The 18,966-nt window shown below is 42.5% G+C and overlaps 1 protein-coding gene across 2 annotated transcripts in view; it reads left to right on the top strand.

Annotated features, from left to right (window-relative positions):
• The first annotated feature begins 9,998 nt into the window (after nt 1-9,998).
• EDNRA (endothelin receptor type A) overlaps nt 9,999-18,966 on the top strand; it is a 36,607-nt gene continuing 27,639 nt past the window's right edge. The window contains exons 1-3 of one of the 2 annotated variants that reach the window (XM_048510177.1): nt 9,999-10,317; nt 11,310-11,471; nt 12,422-12,884. In XM_048510177.1, the coding sequence (XP_048366134.1) occupies nt 12,474-12,884 (411 nt within the window). In that variant the 5' untranslated portion in view covers nt 9,999-10,317; nt 11,310-11,471; nt 12,422-12,473. The remainder of the gene's footprint in view (nt 10,318-11,309; nt 11,472-12,421; nt 12,885-18,966) is intronic. The other variant, XM_048510176.1, reaches the window with a different exon arrangement.

The following is an 18,966-nucleotide window of genomic DNA, read 5'->3' as shown; positions in this document are numbered from 1 at the left end:
TTTCCTGCCCAGAAAGGGGCTATAGTTGTCTCACCAGCACAGCTGATAAAAAGCATCCCTGGCCACCACTACTACCTGTTTGTCTAACAGGAGGGCCAGATCCAGCTACACCCCCATTCTACAAATCTGGTCCTTTAGGCAGAGTGCAACTCCATCCAGAACAGAAAATATCCCCAATTCTTATATTAAAATTTTCTCTCAGTAATACCACCTTTATTTTGTTGTGATTAAATTCCAGAATTCAGTCCAGTCACAGTTGCCACAGTCATCCTGGGAACTGTCGAAAGCTTAAGACAGAGCCAAGTATCATCTGCATCTTGGTAGCAACTCAGCCCAAATCTCAGAATGACCTCTCCCAGGAATTTTACATAGATATTGCAAAGCTTTGGGGATAAGACAGATCATTGTGGTATCCTATAGGCCAGAGGCCAAGGGAAAGAACAGCAGTCCCCCAGAACCACACTCTGAAACCTTTAAAGCAGGTCCAAAACCATCACTAAACAGTGCCTCCCAGTCCAGGAGATACTATGATCAGTGGTATCAAAAGCCACCAGGAGATCCAGGAGAATTAATAGGGTTAAACTGTCTATCTCCCAGAACAGGTCATCTATCAGGGCAACCAAATTCATTTTCAGGCCTAAATCCAGATTGGAATGGATCCAAACAATCCCCTTCATTCAGTTGCCCAGCAACTAGTTATTCAATCACCTTGCTAAAAAAAATGGTACATCTGAAACTGGACTGCAAGTATGTAACTCACCTGGGTCCACAGTAGGTTTCTGTTAGACTGGATGCACAATTGCCTGCAGGGCTGATTGCACTGCTGTTGCTGACAGTCCTTCCCCCACACACCAGTTCCCCCCACCACAGTCACACAACAGCACCCACTTTCAAACAGTGTTTGCAGAGAAGTGTGAATATCTGTCACAGTAAAATGAAAAGCCTGAGTTTCTTAATAACATGGTCAGTGAACTACTTGTGAACTACTGATAAATCAGAGAGACAACCCCTCCCCAAAGTCAGCGGGCAACTTCCCAAAATGGAGGTTGAATGGCAACAAAGGAGATGGGCAGGCAAAATTCCTCACAAGATTATGAATCTTGTGAGGAAAAGGGGAACAAAATGAGGTATGAGTTCCTTTAGTTTGTAGAATGACATTTCTCTAAACTGAAATGCTATTTTGTCTCCAGCTACATTCCCAGTGTACAATGTTTACATTTGTTAAATGTTACATTCTAATAATAAAACCAATGAAAAACACTAGGGAGAGTGCTGTTTTCTCTTGTGCTCTTTTGGGCACCGAGGATGAAAAGGTAAAATGTAATAAAGTTCAGACTTGTTTCCTTGTATTATTGTGCTCTTTTCCATTTTCCTCATGCGGCTAACAAGTAGAAAGATGGCTACAATCACCATGAGGCAACTGAATTTATCCAGAAAGGGTGGTAAATAAAGTGAACATGCTTTTTAAAACTGTGCCTATCTACCAGTTTTGTTTATTTTATGTTGACTATGTTATATCTAGCCAACATGGTGTATTAGGGTATCAGACAAGGCTCTGGGTTGCATTGCCCACTGCCCCGGAGAAAAATGTCCTGTTCCTTGAATGGAGGTTTAGTAGAATGTTATTAATCAGGCGATATTAATTATCCTGCAAACCGGGGCACTTTTCCCTTTTATAGAAAGATTTGTCTTGTTTGTTCACAGTTATAGTCAATAGATTTAAGTATCCAAAGATTTGCTGATTTCGCCATTAGAATATAAGATGATAATCAATTAGAAAATTCAAGTGAAAAAACGGGGTGTAAATTCTTAATAAATTTGTATATATAATTAGTTGGCAATCCATTCTTATTAAAAATATATGAACATTATTTTATAGAGCAGACTTTAAACAGGCCAATGTACCTGGGGCAACTATAAATTAAATTCTTCTACTTCTGTCGGAGGCCCTTTCCGCACGGGCCAAATACAGCGTCCCAGGGACGCTAAAAACAGTGTCCCTGAGAGACCGTTCGGATGGCTGGTGCTACTGTATCACAGCAGCGCCGGCCTCGCAACTCCCGAGCGGCTCGACCTCCAAACCTCGCTCCGTGCGAACGTGAGCCGCTGGAAGGCGCCATTTTCCCCCCTTTCCCGAATGCCTTACTGTCCCTCTGGCCTTCCAGCGCGTCGCACAGGCCAGGGGACATGCCCCCCCCTGCCCTGCGACTCCAGAGCTGTCGCGCAGGGCAGGGGGGCATGTCCCCTGGCCTGTGTGATGCTCCATAAGGCCAGAGGGACGTTAAGGCGTTCGGGGGATGGTACAGCCTCTGCGCAGGCAGCGCCATCTTCCCCACCCCTACCGGGACTGTCTGTGCGAATGGTCCCGGGGGGGACGCACCCCCACAGCATGGCCTTTTGAAACGGAAACTTGCATGGACTACATGGTTCTCTTTTCCTTATGAGCTTCAGCTGACAAAATTGTTTTCAAAGAGTCAACGAGGTGATAAAAGTTTTCTTCTCATCAAGCCTGCGGTCATTCCATTTACTGTACAAATGGGGAAGTGAGCTATTCTTGATAAGTTCATGTTGCATTTTGGACACACTCTAAATATATTAATAGCCATGAAATCCAGATCTTTGTATGCATGCAGGGCTTGCAGCTATTGAAAGGGGACCATGCTCAGGCCTTGTCACTATTCACATGTTTCAGAAAATAAATTTCTTTTCGTTTAGCTTATATTATGAACTTTAATTGCATTCGTTTATTGTTTATGCTGTTTACCTCACTAAATTAAGGTTTTAACATAGCAGGCTCATGAATATGACAAATATAAATGTGCACAAGCTGTAAAGAATTGGATTTGTATTTCACATCTTACTTTCTTAAATGGAAACATCTGGGAAAACATTTTCAATTTTTTTAAACATAAGTCATCTTGCCTAATCCATCATTAAACAAGGATAATCTCAAATAGGTCATATATAATGTTGAAAACTGATGTTCTTGTTTCCATTGCCCAGGTTCTATAATTGTGACAAATTGAATTTTAAAGATTCTGAAGATGAAACATATCTTAATATTTTTTCTGCATAAAATTCAACTATTGCCATGTCTGTGGAGAGAAAACAGCTCTTCCCTATTCCAAGCCATTAATTAAAAATCCATCTTAGAACCTCTGCATTGTTGCAAATAACAAATCTGGAAATAGTAAGACAAAGAAGATAATATTCCAGCTTGTGTGTGAGAGCTGATAGTGATGACTGAAAAATACGGTTGTTCAGAGCCACACAGCATGCTTAGAGATAGGACTGTTGTTGACTAACACACAGCTTTCCCCAGCTTCATGTTTTAATTTATCAGTGATTTTCAGGAAATAATTTGAGCCAAGTTGTTTTGAGAATAAAATGGAGGAGAGGATAACAGGGGCATAGATGTAATGGGGATATCTGGGGCGGCTCACACCGGGGGGCTGCCATTGCAGTCACATGTCAGGGGCGGGGCGGCGCGGGAGGGGGCCCACACACAGTTCCCCCTCCCTTTGTCACTGGAGGATAACTATGTAAGCTGCTTGGTTCCCCCACTGGGAAGAAAGGTAGGGAATGAATGAATGAATGAATGAATGAATGAATGAATGAATGAATGAATGAATGAATGAATGAATGAATAGAAAAGCAAAGCAAAGCATGCTGAGGGAAAATCAGTATAGCTTTTGCAATGGGAAGTCCTAGCACCTCAACATTTTGAAGTTTTTGAGAGGTTTAGAGAGCACTTGGATGAGGATGATTTGATAGACATACAGAGGAGGATTTAACAGACATTTGATAGACTTACAGTGCAATCCCTGGGACAATTGGGAAAATGGCTGGGAAGAAGCCAACTAATGTCAGCTCCAAACCAGCCATGCCCCCAGATTGCCCCCACTACATCAGCAAGGCACAGGGATGCTGGCGCGGTGTCCTGTGAAGTGTCCGCTGCCTGGAAGGGTGGCAGTGGCCACCCACCAGAGGATTCACCTCTCCACCAGGGTAAATGCCCCAGGGAGGACAAATCTGCCAGCTTAACTCCACAGCTCTCCCACTGGCAGATTCTGCCCCACCTCTGGATGAGGCTGTATGTTCAAATTAAGTATGCTGATGAGATATGAAGTATAATGGTGACTAAGAAGGATGGAAACACTGACTCAATGAGAAAGGCTTACATCATGGAGAAATTGTTATGAAAGGAACTGAAAATAAAATGGCAACTATTCAAGTTGTGTAGATCCTTTCCTATAAGCAAAGGCTAAAGAATTTGGGGCTCTTCAGCACAAAGAAAAGGCAACTAAGATGGAACATGACAGATACACATGATATAGAGAAACCAGAGGGATTTTTTCTTCTCCCTTTCTCATAATACTAGAACTTGAGGGCATCCAATGTAGTTGATGGGCAATAGGTAAAGACCAGACAAACTAGGAATTAATCTGCAGAATTCAGTGCCAGTGAATGTAGTGGCGGTCACTAGCATAGATGGCTTTAAAAGGAGATGAGATATATTTATGGAATATATTACTTTAAATTTATTTGGGCAAATATTCTTCAAAGAAGTACTTCACTGGAGAAGAAATCTGCATCAGAGTCATTGTCCATCCTGAAATATTCAAAAAGGATCTGAATCTTATTGCCCCAATATGAAACTGCCTGAAAACTGTTCCACATTAAGAATCCCCACGCACAGTTGTGATATTGCTTAGATATAGCATTTCCATGTCAATAATAGACAACAACATGACAAATAACCTTTCTGTCAGATAAAACTGATTCACATGGGAAGCACCTTGCAAATGGTAAGGCCTCTACAAGGAGCTTCCATCACACAGAAGTCTCTCTATGAAGAGGTTGTAATGTTTTAATCAGTGTGCAGTGTTGCAGTATGGGTAAATTGGGTAGTTAAAGTTAGGGCCGTCGAGTCCAAACCCCTGCCATGCAGGGATACACAATCATAGCACCCCTGACAGATGGCCATCCAGCCTCAGTTTTAAAAGGAGAAAAGGAGACTCCTCCACCTTTCGAGGCAACATATTACACTGTGGAACAGCCCTTATGGTCAGGAAGTTCTTCCTAATGTTCACATGTCAGTTTTCCTTTTTGTTTTGTTTTTAGGGGAATGCATGCAAAGCTACGGCAACAGGATTAGAGAAGCTGTAATATGTGCGTGTTTGTGATGCCATAGTTTCGCAGACATTCCTCTCCAAAAAAACGACATATGCACAGAATTGCTAGGCTAAACAAACTTTATTTGTCTACTTTTTACTGTGAAATAGCAAACGGCTGAGCTGCAAGCAGAGGAAACCTCCATGGGAAATCTCCCCAGAGAATCTGCTGCAGCACACAAAATTAGGGGTGCCACTGTAAAACTGTCAAGAGCTCAGTGCAACAGGTGGGGGGAAAGTATGTTTTGGCTGGCAACACTTGTGTTCTCCCATGCTGTTGGAATACAAAATCCCAGAGTGGATATTTTTATAACATCCTAAACATTTATATTAATGTATTGTCGAAGGCTTTCACAGCCAGATTCAACTGGTTCTGGAGGGTTTTCCGGAAAACCCTCCAGAACCAATTTATATTAATGCTGTTCAGAATCCACTTCAATAACCAATTACAAATCCATCTAGTAGTAGCATTGTCTAGCCCACATTTTATTACCATACTTGCAAGAATGTCATGGGGGACCTTGTCAAAGGGCTTACTGAAATCAAGGTATGCTACATCCACAGCATTCCCTTCATCTACCAAGCTTGTTACTCCATCAAAAAAAAGAGATAAGATTAGTCTAGAATGACTGGTGTTTACTGGTGTTTACTTCAAAGTGTTTACAGACTTTCTGTTTAATGATCTGCTCTTGACTCTTTCCTAGTATTGATGTCACACAGACTGGGTGGTAATTGTTTGGTTCCTCTTTTTTCCCTTTTTGAAGATGGAGACAACATTAGTCCTCCTCTCGTCTGCGGGGACTTCTGTTCTCCAAAAATTGTCAAAGATTATTTCAAGTGGTTCGGAGATTACCTTTGCCAGTTCTTTTGGGATGTAGTTCATCAGGCCCTGGAGATTTTAATTCATTTAAAGTAGCCAGATATTCCTGTACTACCTCTTTATTTATTCTGTGCTTAATTTTCCCTACTGCATTTTCTCTTCCATTTCCCCCTGGTTGAGCACTGTTTTCCTTTTGGGAGAAGACCAAGGCAAAGAAGGTATTGAGTAGTTCTGACTTTTCTCCATCCCCTGTTTGTCATCTTCTCTACATTGCCCAAGAGCAAGCCAATCCAAGCAGTCCCTATGGTGCAAGCACCCCCTTAGATGTTGTTCAGCCTGGACCCAACCAGATCCTGAAACAATGATACACACTGCTGTAGTCAGGCCAAACCAAACTGCTAATTCTGCTGGGACTTAGATCACATTGGTTAAGGCTGTCCTGGAACTTTCTCAATACATCAGAGTGCTGTTTAAAACAGATGTTTAACTAATAGGCCTATTCAACAACCAAAGGTTTGTTTTGACTTTGATATACAAAAAATGTGGGTAGATTATAGTCTGAAAAATATATTTTGTTTAAATCTAAATAGGGTAGGCTTTCAAATAATTATGTTTAGGATCACAGCAATTCTTTAACCAAACTCTGAGAAGCTAGCATTCCCAAATATCTTAACACCTTCCAGGATTATGAGCATAGGTTAAACCACATTTCAGCCGTGGCGCTGCGCAGGTGTTTTAATATTATCTCTGCGTATTCAACTTAGACCAGAAGGCACTGAGGCAAAGCTGACATAAAACAGTGTCTGTCATCCGAAAGAAAACAACTTTCTGTTGTGATGCATTACCAAGCAGGAAGCTGGAAAGATAGAGCAAACAGACAGGAGAGAACATTCTCTCATCTCCTTTTAGAGAAAATGTTTCTCAGAATTCTTCAAGTTAAGCAGCGAATGCAAAGGATTCCATTTAATGGCTGTTATGAGGAATGACTCGACTAACATGGCTACCCACGTGGGTAGGTGGTTACAGGAAAAAAAATAAGCAGGAGTCTTGGTGCACCTAAACATTGGCACTTCTTAACTCCGAAATGCATGTTCATAGACTACAGCCCACCTCTTCACAAGTATCTGAAAAAGCAGACATAGGCCACAAAAAGTTATGCTAGAATAAAACTATGGCCCCTTCCACACACGCAAAATAATGCGTTTTCAAACCACTTTCACAACTGTTTGCAAGTGGATTTTGCCATTCCACACAGCTTCAAAGAGCACTGAAAGCAGTTTCAAAGTCCATTATTCTGCATGTGCGGAATGAGCCTATGTTAATCTTTAGGTTGCCACAACACTCATATTTATTTCAGCTGTCCTAATCACCAAAAAGATGAAATTACCCTTTCATTTAAGAAATAAAGTCAACAAGAACAGCCTGCTGGCCTGCATGCCTGTTTGAGGAGCAACCGTTTCCATCAGTGGCAGTGCTCTCTTACCCCTGCTCCCCACCCCCCACTTTAATTTGTTGATGGCAGATAAATTTGTTGTGTGGTAACTTGTGTTTAAACATTCCCTAGAACTGATGGTTTTCTGTTGCTTTTTGATATTCTAAATTGCTTTGTGTCTGCATTGAAGGGGAAAAGGGGGGGGGGGTTTAAGTGCATAAATAAAGAGATTCACCAACCGTGAACTAGAAGCCCTTTCTCCTAAGGGCAAGTTTTTGCAAACTCATTGCATTCACTCAGAGGTGGAATCTTTTCCCATTTAATTTGTTAGCAAGCCATTCACTTGCTCCATGGATGATTGCTGATTGCTTCCAAAATTTGAAACATTCTCATTATTAATGAAATCAAGTGTCTGGAATATAGTTACTACAAAGTACTTTTGTAGCCTGAGGGCTATTTGTTTCAACTGTGCAGGCTGCATGCCTCCACTATCTGGTATCTCTTATTTACACATGTCATTGAAAAAGAAAGGTTTGAAGTACTTGTGAAAGGGCAGGCACTAATTGAATCTAATGGGGTATTTTTAAAAATGCTATTATGGTCTCAGGACATTTGTCAGGTCCTTTCTACATTTGTGCAGCAGCACCACAGTCAAGTGAAGGTGATGCATACAGAAGCTGGTTTCCATGATATGTTCTTTGCCAGTCAGGAGCTTTGTATATGAGGCTACCGACTGCCCAAACAAGAGGCAGATATCATGGCATCCCACAGGAGAACAGGACTTGTTCCTGCGCAGCGGGCCTACCCGAAACAACTGAACACGTGCTCCTTCATTGTAAAGATTTGGCAGTCTATCAGTTGTTTTTTCTTGAGGACATCTTGAAGAAATTTTCAGTGAGATCAGACAAGGAAATAGTTTCATACTTGCTTAGTGACCATCATCCCCACACTACTGAATCAGTTGCCAGGTTTTTAACAAAGGCACTTGGATCAAGGGTGAAACCTTTGTGTAAATTTTAGTCAATTGGTTTTAACATTATTTGTATTTTACCACTTTTTATATGCCATTAAAGGTATTGTATTTGTATTTGATATGTTCTTTGCCAGTCAGGAGCTGTGTATATGAGGCTAGATCATTGCATCCATATTCACTAGCTGCCGAGTTCCCGTTGCTACATTCAGAAGGAAACATGCAGTTGAAGTTAGAGGGTTAGCCTTGCCAGTTGTGGCAGTGCTAATTCCTTGTTCAGATGATAAGGAACTTCCAGCTCCCTATCAAAATGAAAAGGACTGTCAGAGTTGACAGTGACAACCCACTAACCAGTTGGTTCACACATACAAGCAGATGCATGCAACCTACTTGGGCCTTGGGCCTTGGTGTGGACTACAATGCATGCCAGAAAATATTAAACCTGCTTAATGGTACAGTCCTATCTGAGTTACACCCTTCTAAGTCCATCGTTTTCAGTGGGCATAGATGAGTGAACTCTACTTACTAAGGATTGTTCTATGGCCCCTTCGGCACATGCAGAATAATGCACTTTCAATCCACTTCAACAATTGTTTGCAAGTGGATTTTGCTATGCTGCACAGTAAATCCAGCTGCAAAGTGAATTGAAAGTGGATTGAAAGTGCATTATTATGCATGTATGGAAGGGGCCTATAAGTCAAAGTGTCACCAGTGAAAGGGCTAGAACACCTTAGATCAGTGGTGGTGAACCTTTGGTACTCCAGATGTTATGGACTACAATTCCCATCAGCTGATGGGAACCGGGCCGAACTCAGCGACAGTGGGGAGTTGCTGTGACGAACCTAGGTAGAAACTAGGTCGACTCTGCCAGTGGGGAATCACCCGAGGTTCTAGTGAGCAACATCCCCTCCCCAGAAGCTGAAGCAAGGGTTAAAAAATCTGATCCACAACTACCAATTCTGTATGGCCTAAGTGTGCTTCTGGATGGAGAATTACAAACATAAGAGAGAGAGAGAGAGAGAGAGAGAGAGAGCCAGTGTGATGTAGCAGCTAGCAGGCGGTGTGTCAAACAATGGAAATTTCTACTAAAGTCATGAAGCTCAGTGTCACTTTCTGGTATATGTCTAAGCTACTGCGAAGGGCTATTGTGAGCATAAACAGAGGGCAAGAGTACTATCTTGAGTTTCTTGGAAGAAGGATAGGATACAATACAAGAGATGACAGCTGTCAGAGTCAAAAGACTGATCTGCTTATGAGATCGTTGTCTCAAAAGTTGTGGGGCTCTTTTCATAAATTTAAGGGACACTTCACAATGATGTTTTCCTAAACGTACACGTGAGAAATCGGCATATCTACTTGTTCTTCCTTATGTGAACTTGGGACATGTTCCTCACCCCTGAGGCGAGATTCTGAGTAGACTGTAACAAGCTACGAGCCCCCTGCCGTGTGTGCCCTCTTCTCTTCCAGGATCATCCCCCTAGCCTAGGCTGTAGGCGTCTGCCCAGGCTGATGTCTCATCCGTCTTTCTCAAGCGAGTGGGCACAGCCCCGCCTCCAATCCAGGGAGGAAATGGTTAAGGCGTTTCGCATTCCCTTCTTTTGCCCGGGAGGCCGTCTCGGAGTTTGGAGCATTGGCCGGGGCTCCGCTTGGGCTGGAGGGAGGGGGCTGAGGAGGCTGCGGAGTCGGAATCCCACCCAGCCAGACGGAGACGGGAGGATTTGCTAAGAGGTCCCTTTCCTCCCCTAGGAAAGCCAGCCAGCCAGCCGGCCGGCCGGCCAGCCAGACAGACCCTGAAGGATTCCCCGCAAACTTTGCGGCGCGTCTCTCCCGCAGCCTCCCATGGTCCGAACTGGAACTGGCGCGGGACGGGACCCCTTGCACGGTGCAGCCGGCGCGGTTCTCTTTGGCCAGGAACAAAACGGTGGGTGTCTGTTTGAAGCACTTGGGTTGGTTTCGCGCACCGGAGGTGGCCGAGGCGGGATGTTTCCACCGGGCTGCAGCGACAGCATCCGAGGATGCCGTTTCGCCTAGTGATGAGAAGCGCTTTGGCTGGGGCGCCGGCGAGGCCAGCCCCTGGACGCTTAAAGTTGCCCGGGTGCAGGAGGAGAGAAGGCGGATTGGATGTCGTCCCCCAGCAAACTGAGCTAGCTTTGCTTTGTCTGCAGCGGTTGCCCCTCGCTCACTCCCCAGCCCCTTAATGAAAAGCAGCCGCCGGGCCTGAGATAGGGAGCGGGGGAGGTGCCGCTTAACCCTTTCCCCTGTTGCCGTTTGTCTGCTAAAAATCCCCCTTTCCAGCCTGCTTCCCCCCCCCCCCCCCCCCATGTGGCGGGAGGGTTTGGAAACACCAGACAGAGTCAGGAATTGTGCGTTTTAAAAGTCTGTGAAATGAATGGAGCCGGCCTAGGAAACCCCGATTTAGCGTGTGGAGGATCCCCGAAAACTTGTATAGCGATTCCTGACTACTTAGTCCTTTCTAACAATTTCGATTGTTCCTTCCTGGGCGGCCTCATAGTAAGAGAACTTCAACTCCACGTACATCAAGATCATCCCAAATTCCGGGATTTAAACCAACATGACATTTCCATCCTAAAAAGTTTTCTCTTTTTAAAAAATGGAATGACCCCCCCCACACACACACACACACTGCATTCCAAAACTAAATTAGACTGACTGATCGGTTATAAATAAATAATTATAAAATGGGCACAGTCCAAATGTTGTTAAACTGATTAATGATTATTCTTGCAGGGATGAAAACTGAGATAACAACAGTTCTTCCTTTCTGATAAGCAGATAGAAAAGTTTATTTGGGGGGTTGTGTAACAAAGAGTTGAAGATAGAAAACTATTTCTGTTCATAATACTCCAAAGACACCCATGGTACATAATATAAGCTGCTGCTGTCTATTTCAAGGTTTTGCTGGACTCAAGCACACCTAACTGTCATGGGTATGGGAAGACTCACAATGCAATCAGAGCTCAGCACTTACTCTTTATTGGGATCGAGGACACAGGCATCCCAATTCAATGCATATTCAGCTTTGAAGTCCCACTAAATTCAATGGGACAATCCCAAGTAAGTACACATACAACTGTAGCTGGGCTGCATCGTGTCATGGTTCCCATCAATAAATTGGCCAACATGTATTTATTGTACGCATTCTGCCTTTATTTCCCAGAATTTAGCATTAGCATTGATTGTGCCATGGATAAGACAGGGTAGTCCAGAAACTATCTCCTATAATGGACTCAAGAAGGATGATGCAGAGGAAGGGAACTGAGTCACTGGCTGAATGATCTAAGCATGATTTTTTGCTTCGAGTCTTTTTGGCATGTAATGGCGGTTTTGTTTAGGGTGACTAACAGTTATTGCCGAAGAAAAATGGTCTTGGATATGTCTAGAGGTGTTTTTTTTTTTTTAGCTACCCTTGTTTTTAAGAAAAATGGCATTGCTGGTCTTTCAAGTGCAAAAGTTTTTCACCTCTCAGTGTGTATTTTGTATTTTATATGTATAATTTTTGTCTTTGTATGACCCTAAGTACATTTCTTTGATTTTTGAAAAAACTTGAATCAATGCAATTTATCAGTGCTTAGCTGGGATGGATTTAGGATTGGGAACTGGAAATATACGTGTTACTGACTGTAAGCAAACTTCCATGGGAGTGTTGCACTGACTTTACTGGAACATATTTTTAAATATTCTGTCCTTGAGTTCATAGTGTTGCATTGTGACTACACTTTTGAACTCTAATCAACGTGTCTTTGAAATTAATGGAGATTTGATACAAGTGTGTGCTCGCACACATGTAAAGATCAAGCTGTATCTCATTTAGTGAATGCAAGTAATAACACTAGTTTTAAATTTATGATTTCTTGAAATCAGTGTGTGAAACTTACAAGTATATTTAAAATCAAAATTTCATTGTTATTCATGAACTAGGAATAAAATACCAGATAACTGATTTTAAAACCTGAATTAGTGTGCTGATATTCCAACATAAATATTTTCATTGTTTCTCTTTGTAGGTGAAGTAAGTAAAACAGACAATATTTAAGATATTAATTTCTGGATTTGAAGATGGAAGCCTTTCATTTTGGGATTATCCTGGCGCTTTTAATACCTGGATTGGTCTTCTGTGATGATCCCAACAGACACTATGCAAATCTTACAGACTCTGGAAACTATTTCACAACTTACTCTGGAATAGAACCCAAATTACTTTTTGCTACCAGTGAACCCAGTCAGCGGATACAGCCTAACAAAACTATTCTTTGTGAACAGCGTACTAAATTTAATCACGCTTTCAAATATATCAACACAGTGCTATCGTGTGCCATTTTCATCATTGGGCTGGTTGGAAATGTAACTCTGTTGAGGATTATCTACCAGAACAAATGTATGAGGAATGGCCCCAATGCGCTAATAGCTAGCTTAGCACTAGGAGACCTCATCTACATAATCATCGATATCCCAATTACAACATATAAGGTAAAAAAAAATCGGCAGCATTTCATTTTATTTGAAATTCTTTTACAAAATGACAAATGTGTTGTTGGACATAAATATGTGATTATCGTCTGTATCAATGAATATCCTAACTCATGCATGCCCATCTGAGAGCTAATTAATTCAGACGTGCATATGACTTCGCATCACATCTTTTAAAAAGTTACAGCTTGAATGCTCTCAATTGAACAAGTAACTTGCCTCCTTTGAGGAAAAAAGTTTTGAAGTGACATGAAGCTTAGTCCATAGCAATGGATCTATGGCTGTTTTACATAAGCAGATACTAGATGTAAATTGATGTTCCAGTCATCAAATTATTAATCCTTATGCAAGCTTTGTACTTTGGAAAGATTTGGATATCCAGACATACAGCGAGGGGAGAAGCCGTGGTGAAGTTGGAGATTGATTGTTCAGTTTACAAAAAAATCTCTTATCTGAATTCAGCCTGAGGTTATTGCTCCTTATCCAGATACTGGCCCAAGAAAGTGTCCCATACACCTGAATCATAGGTGAAAATACAATTTGGCATCAATAGCATATACGATCATACTCTAAATGTTTGGATGATTTTTTCCCCTTCATCTGCATGTCTGTATATGGAAAAGCATTGGATTGAATATTGCAAATGCAATCCTAAAGTAAGTTACTCCAGGTCCATTTTCTTCAGTGGACTTAAAGGGTGTAACTCTGCTTACTGTGTATCTATAGCCGTGGAGTAAAGGAAACTACCCAATTCTGCCTTTTGAAGTTGATTGTACCAGAAGGAATTGAATCACAGTTTAGTGCCCTGTGTAGCAAGATAAGTAACTTGAAAAACAGACTTCTTGAGCTTGCATTTCTTATCACAGATTTTTATCCCAGTGTCCTTGTTCACATACTGCAGTAGATTTCAAAGTGGAAATAAACTAACAAACTTCTGTTTCTTTACCCTGATTTAGCTTGACTAGCCTGTTACTTGGTAGTCAGATGCTATAAAGTTCTTCCATATCAGGGAGGGATTGGAATTCTAGTCTTCTAGGCACTACTGGTGAAGGGTATAGCCCAGTGGTGGCGAACCTTTGGCACTCCAGATGTTATGGACTACAATTCCCATCAGCATGCCCAATTGGCCATGCTGACAGGGGCTGATGGGAATTGTAGTCCATAACATCTGGAGTGCCAAAGGTTCGCCACCACGGGTATAGCCTGATCTCTTCAGATCTCAGAAGCTAAGCATGGTCAGTGCTTGGAAGGAAGACCACCAAGGAGGACTCTGCAGAGTGAGGCAATGGCAAACCATCTCTCCTTCTCACTTGCCTTTGAAAGCTCTTTCCTATATGTCACCATGGACTTAACGACATTTTACACATACATAAGTACTACCACCAGAAGCATATCAAGGGGAAATGGCACCCAGGGGCAACACCTCCGATGGGCGCCCCGTGCACCCCCCCCGCACTCGGGGCAGGGGATGGGGCTCAGACCAAGCCCCACTACCACCTCTCTGCAGGCCGGCTCCTGCTGTCCCCAGGGCCTGGGGAGGGCAAAAGCTGGCCTGCAAGGAGGCCGGGGTGGGCCTTGGTGGTGGCAGGCAATCCAGGTGGGCGCTGCTGCTGTCAAGCCCCACCACTCGCCTCCCTGCAGGGAGTCAGGGCTCGGTGGTGTGCAACTGGGGGCCACACCATTTCGTTACGTGGGGGGCACCTGGTGCTCCCCAATGTGACCAAAAGGTGTGCGCCTGGAGACATGGGTGACTCCCATGTCCCTATAGGCTGTACGCCTATGTCCCTATAGGCTGTATGCCTATGTCCCTATAGGCTGTACCAAAAGGCATGCACCCAGGGACAGGGCTGTACGCCTCTGACTACCACTGCTCTCTACTACTGGACCACCACTGCATTCATAAAACTGAAAGAAACAAGCACACTCGAAAAGTGGCCTCCATGCCTCTCTTATTCCATCCAATCCAGTCCTCATGACTAACAAATATCGTGTGACACATTTCACAAGCTGTATCCTCAAACCCTCATACTGTGTTTGCATAGTATAATCCAACACCACTGTTACTTTAATATACTTATCTACATATTACTCATTAAATGTTTACTGCTAGCGATGAACAATATTAAATTAAAATACAATCAAAGGAAAATCAGACACAATTTTAATCTTATTCTTTTTCCAACTTACATTTTTTTCCATTTTCCCAGTCAAGTCACAACTGACACGAGGCAACCCTGTTTGGTTTTCTGGCCAAGAAACATTACAGGTGTTTTGTTTAGTGACCTTGGTGGTCTCCCATCAAAATACTAGCCAGGGCCAACCCTGCTTATCTTCCGAGATCTCACAAGATGGAGCTAACCTGAGCTTTCCGGATCAGTACAGTGAACAAATAAGGCATACAAAATAAAAGAAAGCAGGATGGGGCACTAATCCCTAGGATTTGTTTCATGGCTTCTTTTTCAGAGACTTGGCAAAAGAACTTTAGTTACACAAGACAATAATCAAGTAGCACCATCTTTGTTTTACAGCAACACTTTTAAGAAGTCAAAACTGATAGGATGCAAATGTAAATTTATAGTGTGTTTATGATCTAAATTCTGAATGCATTTAATGTTGCTAGGGCCAGGTTTAGTTAATGGATTACTGAACAAACTATTACAATTGATGTCCACTTTCTCCATTCCTTTCAACTTATGAACCTGGTGGATCCTTTTTGCCTCTGATCTAGTGAAATGCTGCCTTTTGGGACCTGTGAACCTAAGCACATGCGTGATTTGTGGTAAAACATGCGTGATTTTCATGCGTGATTGATGGTAAAACAAACTAGCATTCTCAAAGCCCAGTTTACATATGCTCGGTTTCTCTGTACTTGTATACTTAATGACTGGTAGCCGAATGGATCAGCTGGGTCCATTTTCAGAGTTAAAACTCTGTGCTGACCCACGTACATACATAAGTTATCCATTATGTGGCATTAAGTGTGGAACATGGTCATATGAATCACTTTTAATCAGTTCTGTTTCTAGGAAATGGATTGTAACTAGTTATGGGGTGCAGCGCAGGCAAGTAACCAGCAGAAGAAAAAGTCACATGAGTCTGAGTCTGTGATATATATCTGGTCTTTTATCCATGTTGTGCATTTAACTGCTTGAGAAACGTCTTTTGAAACTAAGAAAACAGCAAACTGTATGTGAGGGGGGATATCATGGGAAAGATCTGTTAAGTTAGACAGATTTTGCTAATTTTTTAAAATGAAAGGCTTGTTTTCAATTACTTTTTAAAAATAACTAAAAGCAACAGGAAAGTGGGTACTTTATCATGTTGGTGCAAAGAAACCTCACTGCGTAGAGCCCGTGCATCACTGAGTAGCTGGCAGCAAAGCCAGTTCAATCATGCCAGGCATTGTACCACCCTTGCTTATTCCACTCTTCGTTCTTACACAGGAAGGAAGTTGTGGAAGCAAGAGGAAGACAGGGAAGGATAATGGGAAAAGAACAACTCAGTGAGATTTCTGGAACAAGGCAATGGTGCTGTATCCCATGTAAGATGTATCTCTTGTATGTGGATACATCCCATGTAGGATTGCCAACCTCCAAATGGGGCCTAGAGATTTCCTGGAATTACAACTGATTCCCAGATTGTAGAGAACAGTTTCCCTGGAGAAAATGCTCACTTTGGAGGGCCAGCTGTATGGTATCATACCTCAAGTCTCTCCTCAAGCCCCACTCCCAAATCTCCAGGAATTTTCCAATCTGGAATTGACAACTTTAATCCCATTTACTCACATACACCCTCCCAGGTATAGGCAGTGCTAATTCTAGAGGAAGCTGAGTTGATTGTCTGCCACCTGTTCATCCCTTGCCCTCCCAAGGCTGCTCTCACAACTGGTGCCCTCCTTTTCAGATGTGGGTTGCTGATTCACTCTTGTAATTGCAGGAAATGGTACAAAAAGCATTGTCCTTGCTTCTTTTGTTTGTTCCACCCTGCTAAAAGGAGCAAACATTTCTCCAGCAACCTGGGAGAGTTCCTAGTATCAGGGGCCATCCATGCAGTGGTGTATCTATGGGGGTGAGGGGGCTCATTTGACACCTGGGTCACAGGGTGCATTTTGACGCCCCACCTAACCCCCAGCTGAATCCCCCCTCCAGCAAACTCCTGCCGTGCCGCTACCTCCAACCCAACCTTTTCCTCCTCTAAGTGGGACCAGCCAGCAACATACTAGGAGTGGGTAGGCCCTGCCCCCAGTGGTTTGTTGACTGGTGCTGCTTGGATGGAGTGGAGGAAAAGCTTTGTTGGAGAGAGCTAAAAGTGGCGGGACGGGGGCGGGAGGAGAGTGAAGATGATCTTGAGCAATGAGGAAAGTGTGGGGAAAGCTCTTGCCTCTTGCCACATACTGATCTTTATCCACCAATTCTTCCATTTGCATTGAAGCTAAATTACACATGGGGGAACTAATCATAGATCTTGTACAGATTGTCCCCAAGAAAGCAAATTTGTGCCACTTTCAATAATATTACATATAGGCCATGTCCACAGCAATGCAATGTGTTTAGGTGAAACTCACCCCTTAAACTTCTGCTTATTTATTCTACCCAAATGATACTGTACATAGTCTAGTTGTCATTAAAATAGCAGTTTATTTACAACCTTCATAATTAGTGTTTTTATTTAAAAAACCCACGCTTTTTAACACTTTAACACTTCTTTGGTTGTTTTTGCAATCTGAAAAGACTACTGAAAACAAGATGCAAAAATAGTTCTGGGAATTCACCATAATTTTTTTTGCAGCAAGGCAGCATTTGACAGATGAGTGCACACATCAGAATACTGGGTTATTTCCCTGAAGGAAAACAGCTCTGCTTAAATGGGAGAGAGCTTGGCCAGGACTGCCTGCTCAGTTTTAAAAGCACATAACCATGCTGCCCATACAATAAAAATACCACAAGAAATGCTTTTTCGACTTTGTAACATAATAAGGCAAAACTTCAACTAACTTTGAATAACTATAAGTTTTGGGACACCTTAAAGACCAATGAATTTATTGAGACATAAGACTCCAGGCAGCAGCACGCAAGCATGGCTATCCCTCTGAAAAGTGTTTTTTTTTAATCCATTTGGCGTCTCTTTCTAAATTCATTGTGTTTTTGCTTTTCAGCTTAGAAAGGGGGGAGCAGGATAGCACTTTTAAAACGGATGCAAAGGGTAAAGAAAGTTCTCTCTCTCTCTCCCATGAAAGTAAAACTCAGGGGTCCCCGGTGAAGCTGATGGGCAATAGATTCAGAATGAATAAAGGAAATATTTCTTTACTCAACTCATAATTAAGTGGTGGAATACGCTGCCAGTGGATGTAGTGATGGCCACTAACACATATCTTTAAACAGGGGATTAAAGAGATTCATGGAGAATCGGGCTATTAGTGACTACTAGCCAAAGTGACAAATGGTAAGCATAGACAACATAATAGACTTTTCCTTGAGAGTAAGGCCTATTGAACTCAGTGACAGTTATTTTTGCTGGCAATATTTTGAAAACAAACTCTTTGTGAAGTGGGTACATGCAGTATTTTAGGAATGCTTAAAGCTGTTCTTTCCTTGACCTGGATGTCCCAGGCTAGGCTGATCTCGTCAGAGCTCAGAAGTTAAGCAGGGTCAGCCCTGGTTAGAACTTGAATGAGGGACCACCAAGGAATTCCAGGGTCACTATACATAGGAAGGCAATGCTTGGCAACCCTTCTCTGTTAGTGTCTTCCCTTGAAACCCCTACTGGGTTGCCATAAATTGGCTGCAACTTGACAACACTTTACACACACAAAGTAGTTCTCCTCACTGATCTGAGATGTCGACATCAGAGAACCAGGCATCACTGTAACTTATGTTCTGTGGGTTCCCACAGCGTACTTAAAAACATGTTTGCTTTGTAGATTGTACAAAGCATCTTTATACAGCAACAAGTATATGCATGATGCTTAAAATAATTATAAGTAACAAGCAGAACGCAGACTTCCTAGTGACATTTAAAAATCATACAAATGGAATGTTCTGAGTTCTTCTACCTTGTTTATTACTGTTCCATTGTTAGGATG

This window comes from Sphaerodactylus townsendi, linkage group LG10 (genome assembly GCF_021028975.2).
Source record: "Sphaerodactylus townsendi isolate TG3544 linkage group LG10, MPM_Stown_v2.3, whole genome shotgun sequence".
Taxonomy (NCBI): Eukaryota; Metazoa; Chordata; class Lepidosauria; order Squamata; family Sphaerodactylidae; genus Sphaerodactylus; species Sphaerodactylus townsendi.
Note: the sequence above shows the minus strand (reverse complement) of the source record. Positions and strands in the feature narration are given on the sequence as shown.